General features: G+C 38.4%; 1 protein-coding gene across 1 annotated transcript in view; it reads left to right on the forward strand.

Annotated features, from left to right (window-relative positions):
- Positions 1-14,784, forward strand: part of znhit6 (zinc finger HIT-type containing 6) — a 57,983-nt gene that overhangs the window by 24,984 nt on the left and 18,215 nt on the right. The window contains exons 6-8 of the mRNA XM_074668544.1: positions 4,304-4,372; positions 4,553-4,633; positions 12,653-12,733. Coding sequence (XP_074524645.1) covers positions 4,304-4,372; positions 4,553-4,633; positions 12,653-12,733 — 231 coding nt within the window. The remainder of the gene's footprint in view (positions 1-4,303; positions 4,373-4,552; positions 4,634-12,652; positions 12,734-14,784) is intronic.

Genomic DNA, 14,784 nt, shown 5'->3' on the forward strand with positions numbered 1-14,784 from the left:
CTGAAAATAATATTCAAAAACGTGTTCTCGTGGTAATTTTGAAGAGCAAAGTTGAGATTTGAGAAATCAGACATAACAAAAACTCCAAATTTTAACACATGATTAGCATTTTTAGCACCTCAGGGTGAAGATGAGTAATGTGTTTATCAGAGGGAATGACAACTGCATCTAAAGAGTTTTAAAATCATCATTCCTCCTGCTTTCCTTGTCTTTTTAGTCACCCTCCAGGGTAGGAATAACCAACGTCTTTGCATTAATTCACTGAAAAACCGTCTTCTTTTATTTACAAGGCAGCAGGACTTGGATCAGGCTTGAAAGTCTTTTCATAACTAATCCAGACTGGAGATTTCAGTCATTTTTATTGTGTAATTCCTCTGCATCCTACTTTGGGGAATAGAAAACTCTTGTTGTTCTGCCAGTCTGTGAAAGATGAAACGGTAACAGCTCAGGATGCAAATTCAGATGCTGAAAATACTTTGAATCCTGGACATTTGTTGCCCAGAACTCTGAGGTTTCACAGCGAGACAAAATAAACAGAATCTGAATTCAGACGTGCTCACGAAGCGCTGGTAAGAAAAGCGACTCCTCGTCTGTGCTAGCACCAAACACACAGATCCAGGTTTTATTTCAAGAAAGGAGCACTTCATTATGTCTGAAACAAGTTTACATTTTCAGTCTCTCTCCTGCATCATCCTGTTTTATTAAGTTAGTCTACGTTCATGTGCTCCAGCAAACTGTTTGATGAGTAATCCCTCTTGGAGGATGAAATGTCTCCTAATGCAGGACACGTGAGGTATCAGATAGCTCTCATATGGAAATATGATGATGTTATAAACCTTTCAGCTTGACCTTTATGCGGTTTAATCACTTAATCTTTATAAACAGACGTGTTTTCAGGAGAAATCGACCTTCTTGTGGATTCAGTTACACGTGGAAACCTCCTTCCATGACTAACATTTCACAGTTTGTTTGTCCTTAAAAACCTGAAATGCCACGCTCAAGGCTCTTCAGCAGTTTCAGGTGCTCCTGTCTCCATTTTTGAAGCTTCGTTTTTTCCCAACAATGAATGCTGGCTCTTCTCCCAGGTATGCACCGTGGCTTTGCCTGAAATGAACGCATGCACCTTTGGGCAAGCCCCTTTTCCACTGAAAGACATAGTTTCCATTTGCTGTAATGACAGAATAATGGCATCACACCTGGTGCTCCACCCTCATCTTCTTGTACGCACAAACACAAACACACCTGCACACGTGTGCACACAACAGAGACGAAACTCGGCCGAATCTCAGCAAACACATAAATTCCTCTGACTAAGGGGGTTGGAGGTGTTAGCTTCCTCCTCGTGTTGCGTAGGGAATCCCCACCCAGCCGCTTATCTCCACTCCCATCATGCCCACGGTTTCACCCCTCCATCCCCTCCTCGCAGCCAAGTGGAAACTCATAACCACCTTTCTTTGGCTGTTCTGCCAGGTTTGCTCTTTCCTTCCCATTCTGGTTCTTGGTTTTAAAAAAAGAACAGCCGCGTGTGAACTAATAATATTTCCATCTGGATCCCCAAAACAACCTTAGAAGCACAGGAACCATCTCTGACTTTGCTTTGCTGAATGTGTTCTCGGGACAAAAACCATGGTTCCCAGATTACCATATACCCTAATAATCCACTATAAACAGGTTATTTTTCATCAATTCTGACATGTATAGTCATAAAAAACCTGAAAGAATGAAGCTGTTTCCATTTCAAACGTCATTAAAGCTGAGTGAAGCATTGCTAGTTTCAACATGCCAACTCCTCAGTAAGAAAAGTCTCTATTGGCTGTCCCAGAAGTGACTAAAAGAGACAGAGAGCAGGTAAAACACAACATCATAAATATGTTTAGAGCTACAAATTAACTTTCGTCTGTCCATTCTTGTTTTTTTTATGTCTTAATATCAACCCTCCTCCTTTATCTGGGCTGGGGACAGGAAGAAGTGACCATAATGAGACACACACTTGTGTGATTTCATCTGCTGTGAGTGAGGAGGACTGTCTGTCGAAAGTACAGAATTATAAGTTAAAAAAAAGTTTTGACTCAACCACTGAAACATGTCTACGTTTAGATTAGACGTAAATGCTCTTTAAAGCTTTAACTCTCACTCTTTTTATCCCTTTAACTTACAGTTTTTAAGTGCAAAGGAATATGAAGTGAATTACATTTGTAATGTAACATCTAATGCATTTTGTTGTAGCTATAAGATCAGAAATAATAAAAAAGAAATAGTTATTTCTATTTTTTTATATTTTGTAGCTCTAGGACCAAAAACAATTTAAAAAAAAGTTTTTTTTGTTTTGTTTTGTTTTTTTAGATCTGAAACAATAAAAAAATAAAAAAAACTTTTTTATATATTGTTATAGCTATAAGATAAGAAACAATTTAATTGAAAAAAAAATTTATTTTTATTTTTTTTTATTGTTTTCGCTCTAACATCAGAAACAATATAAAAAGAAAAAAAAAAATATATATATTTTTTTTTTGATAATGTAGCTCTAACATCAGAAGCAATAAAAAAAGAAAAAAAAACTTTTTATGTATTTTTTTCATATAGTTGTGGTTCTAAAAATCAGACAGTTAAATTAAAAATGGATGCTTTTTTTATTCTTTTTATATTGTTGTAGCTCCAAGATCAGAAACAATAAAAAAAGAAAAAAATATTTATTTTATTTTATTTTATATTGTTGTAGCTCTAAGATCGGAAACAATAAAAAAAGAAAAAAAATTGTATTGTTGTAGCCCTTCTATATTAATCAAGAACAATATATATATATATATATATATATATATATATATATATATATATATATATATATATATATATATATATATATATATATATTTATATATATATATAAATAAAGAGAAAAAAATATTTCAAGCTATAGGGACAACACAATCAGCTTTTACTCTGTTCAACATTTATCCACATAGATACAGCGACTCAAAAATTGCTCTACCAAACAGTTGAGTGACGAGTTAAAGGGTTAAGCTTTGTTTTTTTAATTGCAGCCTTTGCAATTTGAAAATTGCGAATGATAACATTGCAATGTTGGTATAAATTTGATTAATTGTTTAGCCCTTCTTCTATAAAATGGAAAAAAGTGACCAAATAGGATCAAATATAAGACTTTAACCGGTGGCTTTACTTTCTTCTGAATCGTCGCCTTAAAAATTACGATGGATGATGATTTATCACCGATTGATGAACTGACTCATGGTTTGAGCTATATTTGACAAACCACACCTCGAACATGACTTAATTACAGCATACTGTCATACTTACATTCCCTTAAACTGGTTTAAGCGCTCAGAAATGGTCCAAGCCAAATACGCAGATTGATGTGCATAGTTTAGCTTCTGAACGAGTCCAAAAAGATGAAACATAGCTTTTTATTACAGATGTGAAAGGAACCCTTGAAGTCACGCTCTAAATCGCTCATGGTGAGGACTAACCCCTAATAACAAAGTCTCCTTTACGTGCCTTACAATTACGCTTGGGGTCGTTTCATCTCTGTCCCTCAGATCCACGAAGGCCGGCGTCCTTCTGCTCTGATGGAGATCTGGTTGATGAATCAGCTCCACCCTGAAAATGCCAGATTCAGTGGTTTTGGTCACTTCCAGTTCTTGTAGTTAGCATGTGAGGGCAAACAGGACGTTTTGATGCCGTCAGCTGTGCTGTCTTTGACCTACATTAAACAGAGTATCCTCCCATGTTTTTCCTTTTTTCTGAATGAGTTCAGCGAGGCTTTTACAGTAAGAGAAATCAGGAGGAATTGAGTGTTGATCTGTGGCGTTTTGTTGCCTATTTTTGCATTATGATGACACTAATACGCCTGAACACAGCAGCTCTAAAGGGAATAAATGTTTGGTTGTGGAGCACGCCCAGCAACCCCCATAAAAAACAACAACTACAGTCACTGCCCGCGGCGTTCCCCCAGAAGAAGTGATCATTATTTGATAGCCACCAGCTGGTGTCCTACAATTCACTGTATATGTCACTGTCTCCATGGTGACTCGGGTTTACTGTTTACACACACGCACACACAGTCACACACATGGACGAGATTTTGGAAGCAGCCAGGCGTATTGTCTTGGATAGATTAAGGCTGAATCCGTTTTATGCTCTGAATTTAAACAAGAGCATTTGTGTTTGACTGCGAAGGGAACGCAGCGGTGACCTCATCTGTCTGTGCAGGAAAACAGACAACGAGCAGAGCTGGCTTTGATAAGCTGAAACTCAAAGAAATGACTTTTCTCTGTGTCCCATTTAGAGAACAACTCTTCCTGTGGCACGTGAAGCTCATTTTTCCTCAGAGCGGCACTGAGTTCAGTCAGAGGAGGTGAGTCATACCACGACATCCAGTTTCCTCAGTAATACACTCATCAGTCCACCAATCAATAGATATTCTCCTACCCCCTGATAACCCACTGTTCAAATGTTCAAGTCCTTATGTCTGTCTTTGTGTTTGATCAGATACACTTAATTCACACTCTTCGCTCTTCATCTTTTCCTTTTTCAGGGTGTCTGAGAAGCAAACCTTGGAGCAGATTTTGACTCCTTACATCCATCCTACAGAGTCAGACCCTGTGACACGCCAAAAGTAAGAAACAGGCCTTTGAATCTGAAACTTTCCCTACATTTTATTTTTCATTATTTTTTTCTTTTTTTTTCACAAACACAAAGATTATTGGGCTTCATCAATAAGTACATATGGAAAGTCATCGTCAGATTCATGACATGTTCATACCAGCCAATTTTGTTCTGACCAATGTGCATAAACAGGAGGTCCTTACGTCATTTTGACTTTATGATGCCAATGAATATTCGTAACCAAGAAAATAGAGAAGGTTTCAAAGTTACGATCTGTTCGTAAGCTCTACGACATGTGCTAGTTTCTGACGCGGAGTGTATGAATACACAGCTATGCAGTCATCAGCATCGTCCACTTTGTCTGAAGTCCGGTCATAGTGTAGATCAGTCATTCCCAAAGTCTGGGTCCTGGCCCACAGGTGGGTGGCCAGAGATTTTTTATGGGTTGACAGGTACACACCCACAACCTGCAATCAGCATACTACCCTGATAATTTAATTAACATAGAAAATGTGACGTTATGACATACACTGCAAAAAACTGAACTCTTATCTAGTGTTTTTGTCTTGTTTTAAGTAATAATTGTCTAACTACACTTGAATGTTCTTACTATGAGCCACATTCAAATGATCAGTTCAGAAAAAAGTCTTGTTTCAGGTTATCTGAAGACTAAAATGAGGTCTGAATTGCTTGTAACAAGTAAAAAAATCTGCCAATGGAACAAGAGAAATTTGCTTGAAACTAGATCAATGTTTTAATACAACTAACTTTTCTCTTGTTCCATTGGCATATATATATATATATATATATATATATATATATATATATATATATATATATATATATATATATATATATATATATATATATATATATATATACAATTTTACTTGTTTTCAGCAAATCAGACCTCATATTTGTCTTTGAATAACTTGAAATAACATGTTTTTCCTAGATTAGTCAGGTGAATGTGGCTCAGATTAAGTCTAAAAAGACATTTTCTACCAAAAATAGGACAAAAACACTTGACAAGATTTCATTTTTAGCAGTGTATTTTTGATTTTACATTAAGCATTTAATTTAGGATTAAATATTTTAAGTATGATGAGAATGAAATGCGTCAATTTCATCATTATTTAATACATTCAGTCAATTACAGTTTATATCATTGCATTTTTAAAGGATTTGTTTTTTTTAAATGTGTTATGAATGTATTTACATTTTTCTATAGAAGTTAGTTGTCATTACTTGTGGGTATGCATGGTCTAAGGAAGATTTATTTTTTCACTGTAAGAATAAATTCAAGTAGGGAGATATCAAATCCTAGATTTGTGCTACAGACGTTTGTACGCACAGTTAAAGCACGCGTTTATTTATGTGCAAATACTGTTTGTGAATTCCTGAGAAGAAGAATTGCAAACTCAAACTTTCAATTTCAGTGGAGTCTTCATCAACTATGATCTTTCAACTAAAAACTCATACTAATGCTGATACCAGGTTTAACCTGCTGATTCTCGATTCATTACATAGAAAATACAGATAGACCAACTAGTCTAAAACCAAGAAAGCACTTGTAATAGTCTGAGCATAATTTATTAAATCGGCTAAACAGGATCACAAAGTCTGTGATTAAACATTGTCAAAATCTCAGCCCAGTGTAGCAACAGCTAGCAGAACTAGCACCCCAAGCTTCAGTCCTCCTCGCCTAAAGTCCACGTTTGTGTTTGATTCATGTTTCTACTGTTAATTTGGCAACTTCCTGTTTGACCACACAAAGCCAATGTACTACTTAATCAGTTGTATTCATCAAAATCTCGGTTGCCCTATTTGATGCTGTTGGTCACCTATACCTGTTTACATACAGGTAGTAGGGCATTATGGCATTATAACAATAGCTATTAATAACTGGTACAACAGCTAGCAGCAAGCTAGCTTGACAGCCAAGACAACATGTAACCTGCCTTTTGGGCCTAAAATGCTAAAAGTTGTAACACTAAGTTTAATGAACAAGTCGTTTTTGTGATGAGGTTAAAGAGTTCAGTCGACTAATGCAGACATCCAAAGTTTACGCCACTGATTATTTCTTGAACTTAAGGGGCAAGTTAAACAAACTGTCATAATTTAGGTCTGAGGAAGTTTTTAAGTGTTTAATGCAGTGCATTTGTGATAGTTAAGGAATGATACACAGAGTTCTTTTTTAACATGTGTAAGCTCCTCTGAGGATAGGGTTAGGAAACAAACTAACGTCTATTCAAAAAATCTGTTATGACTTACCAAAGCTTACCAAATCATCAGCAAAGAGACTGATGATTTACATAAGAAGAAAAAGACTTTGTTCATTATTTTCTGAACAAAGCTTCACACAAACTTTAAACTTGACTAAAGCTGTGGGATCACTGGAGGTGTGAAGTTATAAAACCAAACCAAGCAGCAGTAAGTTTCCTGTGTGTTGGTGATGTTGTTAAATTTTGAAGAACTTCCCGTACTTGTTCAACTTTTATGACTGAGTGTGATAACTTTGCCAGTTAACTGATTAATATGAGAACAGTGTGATGAGCTGAAGAAGTTCTGTGCAGCTGGATTGACAGCTGGGTTTATATTATTGGTCTGTAGTTATAATGAGTCCATGAGCAGTGCTGCTGCTTTTAGCAAAGCCTGAAACCTCTGATTGATGTGTTGCCGTCACAGGTTGAATTTAAATAACTGGCTTGTTTTGTTTCAGTCAGATGAGCCTTGAATAAAAGTGAAAAACAGAACAATGTGATAATGGACTCCAAATTCAGCACCCCATTGAAAAATGGTTTGGAAAACTTTATAATTTCAGAATAATTACTGTGGCTCGGCCCGCTGTTTGGTCTTGGAAGCTTAAAAAGAGGAGTTTTCGCTGTGTTTGGTAATTGGTTCCTCGTGTTTGCAAGAATTTGAAATGAAACTGGGGATGAAGAAGTTGACTGAACTGGGAACAAATGCTGCTTAAAACCATTGGATCTCCAATGAAGCATCACAGAAAATGTTAATCACTCCCTCATATCCTAACCCCACTGTAACAATGCTGCATTCATTTTCTGTTGCATCATATTGTCCTGAGAATATTACAATTATCTCATGAGCTTCATATGTAGTTTAAAATAGTGTTGCTAAGCTGCAGCCTGAGTATTATTAATCCATTTTGAAAGAAAGGTTAAAAAGTACAGTGGAGAAAATAAGTATTGAACGCGAGAAATCACAACATTCAAGTCCATAAATAAAGATTATGTGGAATTAAGTACGATAACATAGGAAAAAAGTATTGAACACACCATGGAAAGGCTGTATACTTTGGCAAAGAAATGCACCATACCACCTGAAATCTGTCAATAATTATTACTTGAACTTACAATTAGTGCAAACCAACATCAGCTGGGCTAGAGCAAATTGATAGTCCTACAAAAAAGATAGTTTTTTCACCAAGCAGTTCAATACCACACACCTGATGATGAGTAAAGGCAAAGAGCTCTCTGAAGACATTCACAACCTGATTGTTGCTCAGCATCAGAATGGAACTGGTTACAGACTTATATCAAAGCACCTGAATATTCTAGTCAGCACCGTTGGGGCCATTATTCACAAGTGGAAGAAGCACCACCTTACCATCAACAGGCCACGTACAGGAGCTCCATGCAAGATTTCTGACCAGGGAGTCAGAAAGATAGTCAGAAGAGTACTCAACGAGCCAAGGACCACCCTGAAAGTGCTCCAGAAAGACTTGGAGGCACCAGGTACAATTGTTACAGAGAAAACAATAGGCAATGCACTCCACTGCCATGGCCTCTATGGACGCTCAGCCCACAAGACTCCATTCCTCAAGAAAAGGCATGTTGAAGCTGGTTTAAAGTTTGCTAAACAGCATCTTGACAAGCCTGTAGAATACTGGGAGAATGTTGTCTGGTCAGATGAGACCAAAATTGAACTTTTGGGCTGTCAAACTACAGACCATGTTTGGAGGAGAAATGGCACTGCACATCAGCCAAAAAACACTACACCAACAGGGAAGTTTGGAGGTGGAAGCATCATGGCATGGGGTTGTTTCTCATCTCATGGTGTTGGCAAACTTCATATAATTGACGGAGCAATGAATGGAGCCATGTATGGGGAAATTCTTGATCTGAATCTGCTGCCATCCACCAGGATGAAGAAGATGAGACGTGGCTGGACCTTCCAGCAGGACAACAATCCAAAGCACACGGCAAATTTGACTCTCAAATGGTTTCAAAAAAAGAAAATCAATCTGTTAGAATGGCCCAGTCAATCACCTGACTTCAATCCAATTGAACATTTGTAGAAAGAAGTAAAGAAAAGGGTTCACCAGAGGGCACCAAAGAATATTCCAGATTTAAAGACAATCTGTGCAGAGGAATGGGCCAAAATCACACCTGAGCAGTGTGGGCCATTAGTTCAAACATACAAGAAGCTTCTGGAAGCTGTCATTGCAAACAAAGGCTTCTCCACTAAGTATTAGATGAGTCTCAGTTAGCGTGTTCAATACTTTTTTCCTGTGTTATCGTACTTAATTCCACATAATCATTATTTATGGACCTGAATGTTGTGATTTCTTTTCATGTGTGGATTATTTGAGTTAACACCAATGTCTGGTAGAAATTTTGTTTGAATTGCATCTTTGGAAATAAATGTGATGAGAAAAAAGTTGAGGCGTTCAATACTTATTTTCCTCACTGTATGTTGTTTAAAATGGTGTTGCTAAGATGTAGCCTGAGTATCATTAATGCATTTTAAAAGAAAGGTTAAAAAGAAGTTCAGATTTACTTCACCAGAGCTGCTCTTATTATGACACCAGAGCACAGTGTGCTCTCATCTGGATTAACGGATTACATAAAAACACTGAATCTGCTCTCAGGGGTCTGGATTTTACAGCACGGGAAATGTTCTGGTTTCCATCTGTATCATTTTGGAAGTCAGTGCTTATTAACCAACCATGGATCATCAGGCTTTTGGTGTATGCATGAAGAACAGTCAGAGTGGAGAGCAAAAGCAGGTGGGACACACACCTAATGAAACCCAGCTCCCATCTGTGGTAATCTGACAATGATGTATTAATCTCTATGAACCGATATCTTTATTCAAGTGTAGCCAACAATCTGAGAACATTTCAACTCGAGCCACAAATCTGCCTGATGCTGGTTTTTAAATGCCAGTCAGATTAGTTTTCCCGAATCACTTTGGATACCCCGACTTCCAGGAATGCATCAAAGTAATTGATCCTTCCGCCGTTCAACAAACGAGTGTTTAAGAAGTTACTCATTACAGACTGTATCGTGCAAACTAAAGACCTGTTAATTGTCAGCAGATCATGAGGGGCTGTGTTTCTTATCGGGTTCATGCTGCCTGAATATGCAGCAGTGAAGCATCTGTGTAGCTTAATTTCTGCAGTTACACTGACACACACTTAAAACAGATGTACTGAGGTGCTAACTTAGGGACGCAGTGGACTGAGAAGACACAGTGTGTACATTCAGATGTGAAAACAGCACAGAGCGGAGGTCTTGGCTGGAAGTCATTTAATGCTGGCTACACTGGAAGAAGTCAAAAGTTGGCATCCACTCCCAGAAGCATTTATCGCACAACATCATGCTATGGATTCTGAGTATGTTCAGACCAGATGTGATTAGTCAGTGGTTTACCAGGACATGATGTAACGCTTTGATACTTTTATTATAAGGAAAGATAAGGTTGTCTGGTTGTCTTAAATTTTTTCTTAGAGTTTAAAGGTCCTATATTCTGCTCCTTTCCTGCAGTTTAATATGGATCATTGATGTCTTCATGAAATGGTAGTAACATGTTTTGGTCCAAAAAGCCAATAAATCAAGCACAGCAGCATTGTTTCCAGGCTCTCATAGCCCCTCTGTTCAGAACGCTCTGATTTAGTGGGCGTGGCCTTCGTATGTAAATGAGCCACCGCTGATACCGCCCCGCTCTTCAGCGTCACTGAGAGCGGCGCCACGAGCTCTGAGTGCACAATGTTTTCAAAACAGCAACGCTCGTTTACCGTAACATTACAGGCTAATACAACAGGCCAACTACAGCTAAAGTTAGCATCCTGAAGCTAACACAGAGACAGGGGGGACACTGAGGAAAAGCTCTTACATCTGCTCCACAGCACACAGCATTTAAAATACTCACATTTCCAGGGTCCCAGGTTTGTTGGTGGATGGTTGGTAATGCACCTGGATTCAGGACCAGTCTATTCGCTAGCCCTCTGTTGTACTGTCCAAAGTTGGAAAAGCAGTCCGCCGTGAAGTAACTAGCACACACATGCACAGTTTTACTGAGTGTAGCTGACACATTTCCTGATAAATGAACTCCAGCCACTTAGTCTTGTCTTCTTTGTCTTCTTCCGAGATGGGAAGCTTGTGCGTGGAACTATGCGGCTGTTTACAGCCCAAAACAGAGCAGTGATGGCTCTTCCCGATTGCTCCTGATTGGTCAAAAAAGGGAATCGCTGACGTCAGCAAATACCTAAAATCCAAACAGCTCGTTTTAGGTCAGGATTTTTCATTCACAAGCACTACTAAGTACAGGTTTTGTCATTAAATATCACATTTTGTGGGCTGGGAGGAAAGCCAAAGACCCACAAATTTCACTAAAAGACTTAATAAAGTGATTTTTGCATAATATGGGACCTGTAAAAGCCTAGAGCTCATTTCAAGAGTGGTGAATTCATTATAAATCTGGTGAGGTCCTCTTTCATTATGAAGTCCAAAAAGCCATCATAAGGCTGAAAAATCAATGCAAACCTATTACAGAGATAGCAAAAATATTAGATGTGGCCAAATCAACTGTTTGGTACTATCACCACTATCACATCCAGGCTGGACCTCCTGTAATCAAATCTGGCAGCAGTGTGTGAAGGGATAATGCAAATGAATTACAAAAATGGTCTGTGTGTTTAAAAAGGGATGGGTCAGTGGGTTCATAACTGTTAACAGATTCATGTTCAATAAGTGCTCTGAAGCACTCTCTGTCCCCTGCACGGCACATTTCTACTCCTAATTAAAATGAACTGTGGAGTGAGGATGTGTCTGCATGAATTAACCACACACTGCTGATCTGTACATCAACCTGAGTGGTTGATTTTAATAGGCTCAATTTTTCTCCATGGGACCAAGGAGAAAACTCAGTGAATTCACCAGAGCTGTTTCTCAAAGGTTGTTTATCAATCAGCTCGATCCTGTTTCGGCTACGCACGACTCAGCTGGTGTAACTCCATGTTCGGATTAATTCCCACATTCTTTCTTCCCTGTTTTTATCTTTGTAATTTTGCACTCGCTTCACTCTCTTTTTATTTCCCAGGCTTGTGTTTCTCACCGTATCTGAACAAGGCAGGCTCTTTGACTGCTGAACACCAAGGGTTGCTAATCTCAACCTGTAGCAGAGCTGTGATCTGACTCCTTTGACCCAACCTTTGTGCTGATAACAGTCAGAAATAAACCCTCCTGTGTCCGAACACTGAAGCATTTCAGCGTATTTGATGCAGCTGATGGACTTGTTTTGGGTCTGTACCCACATATTTAGTTGCTGATGTCCTCAGTTGCTTTAGATTAGAACTTCAGCGCTCAATGTAAAGCCAATAAGAGTGTTAAAATACACACCTTACTTGGTTCAGGGCCAGCCGTGCAGACACAGACCACTTTGACAAGATTCAAGTGACTCTGGTTTAACACTTCACGGCCCATTGGCTGCCTGTTTGCAGCCGGCTCAGGTGCCGTGGCCGTCAGTAGCAGGCAGGATTGTCCCTCACACAAGAGCTCTATACATCCTGTATATCAGTCAGCATACCAGAGCGAAGTGTACATCTGAGTCCGTCCCGTTCCCCGTTGAATGGGCTCTTTGTGTTTTGACCTTTATGGTAACCACTAAGGGAAATTCTGCACACTGGATGTTCACATATGTACTTTTGAATTGTCTTCTCTAAAGGGTGGGATTGGAGTGGAGTTTCCAGAGTCCTCTGTTCTGATGAGATTTTCTGTTTCAGGTTGAAGATGTACGTGCACGCTCCGTTCGATCATGTGAAAGTCTTCATGAAAGCAGAGGGCAGAAAGGCCAACTCTGTGAGGTGAGATTTACTTCCTACTCGCCACCTATCCCATTTTTCACTTTCATCATCACGCCATTTCACTTTAATACCCTGAAGGAGTAATATAATGCTCCCCTCTTTATGGGACTGTGGGTGCAAGGTCAAAATATATCTCTGGATCCTGCAGGACTGAATAACCTGAATGTTTTAAGCTCTCATTTCTGAAACTTCACTGATGCAAAGAAGGAAAATCATCTCTCAGTAAAAACACAGGAAATAATAACAAGACACTGTCAATATTATTTTGCTGGGGTAACTTTTTTTAAGCCTCAAATATTGTTTTGGCTTAAGAGTATTGGCTTTTATTATTACACATCAAAACTGTATCAGAAAACCAAACAAATAAAGGAGAAGACTATGTTCTTCCATGAAAAGAACCAGAAAATCAGAAAAAAAACATTTATTTTCTGACAAAACAAAACAATTTAGAATCATCTTTTTCACACCAAGATCTGAAACTGAGGGAAACATTCATTCATTCATTTTCTATACCGCTTATCCTGTGTAGGGTCGCGGGTGGCTGGAGCCTATCCCAGCAATCATTGGGCGAGAGGCAGGGTACACCCTGGACTGGCCGCCAGTCAATCGCAGGGCTGACACATAGACAGACAACCATGCACGCACACACTCACACCTAGGGACAATTTGGTGTGAACAATTAACCTGGTTAGCATGTTTTTGGACTGTGGGAGGAAGCCGGAGTACCCGGAGAGAACCCACGCATGCACGGGGAGAACATGCAAACTCCGCACAGAAAGGCCCACCGGCCGAGGTGGGGATTTGAACCAGTGACCTTCTTGCTGTGAGGCTGCAGCGCTAACCGTTGCACCACCGTGCAGCCCTGAGGGAAACAGTGAAGAGGTTTTTGTTTTCCAACTGCTGAGACTAAACAGTGATCCTTCAGGTATTGGCACACTTGAGCCTCATGTTGAAATTAATTCATGAACTTCTTCAGAAAAGTTTTTGGTGCATTTTAAGACCATTGTATGAGTTTGTCATCATTAGATTTAGTGTTAAATTTATACATCTGGAATATAAGACACTCCCACCTTTTCAGGTGTTTTTCAATGACAAAATATACATTTTATCTATTTCATCACCATCATCAACCTTCATTTAAAGTTTTTAGAGAGATCACTGAGGGCAGCTCTCATTTACAATGATGCTGAGAGTTCGTATAAAATTGACAAACAACACAAGTTAGCAAAACTCGTGAAGGCTACCACAAGAATGAAGTGAGTAAAAACAATAACATAAAAAAACTAGGGCTGTCACTTTAACCCTTTAATTAGATTCATTGAAATTAATGGGTTGTGAAAAATAATGGAAGATTATTTACAGCACACTGACATTTTAATATTGGCCAGTTAAAGGACCCATACATGGCAGTGGCAGGTTACATCACACATGTGCCGCTAATCAAACCAAACAAAGCTGAGGTGAAAACAAGAATGGAGATGACGATTGCAAGTTAGGCTTGCAAACTTTTGCTAGGGCTTTTGAACAGCATTTTTTTTTTTAATGAAGATGGGACAAAAAAAAACAGTTATTTGTAGCTTGTGTAAAACAAGAATTTTCATATCACCGAAGCTGCTCCAGCCTGACGTATCATTAAAGAAAATAGAATTTTTCAGACTAGATGCCGTTACTCAGGTTTTTTAGTCATGCTCTACAATTTTGTAATGTCCTAGAATTCAGATTCTTTATTTGGGGACCTTGAGCAGATATGAGATTAAAATGTGATTAATTTGATTAATTAATTACAAATCCTGTAATTAATTCGATTTTTTTTAATCCTCTGACAGCATTAATATAAACCTTAGATAATTAAAAAGCAAGAACAATAAGTCAACAGTTAAAATCAAACAACAGCTACATTTTGGTATTGGGTGGTTAAGGAATAATAATTTTTATACATTTTTTTTTCATTCATTCTACCTTTATTTAATCTCGAAAAATCATAAAGGGTGTTCCCTCATTTTCAATGATGCAGAGAGTACAGAGAACAACAATAGAACGACACAGTTAAA

The sequence above is a fragment of the Halichoeres trimaculatus genome, unplaced genomic scaffold (genome assembly GCF_033239565.1).
Source record: "Halichoeres trimaculatus isolate MK-OKI-2021-1 unplaced genomic scaffold, fHalTri1.1 fHalTri1_scaffold_4, whole genome shotgun sequence".
Taxonomy (NCBI): Eukaryota; Metazoa; Chordata; class Actinopteri; order Labriformes; family Labridae; genus Halichoeres; species Halichoeres trimaculatus.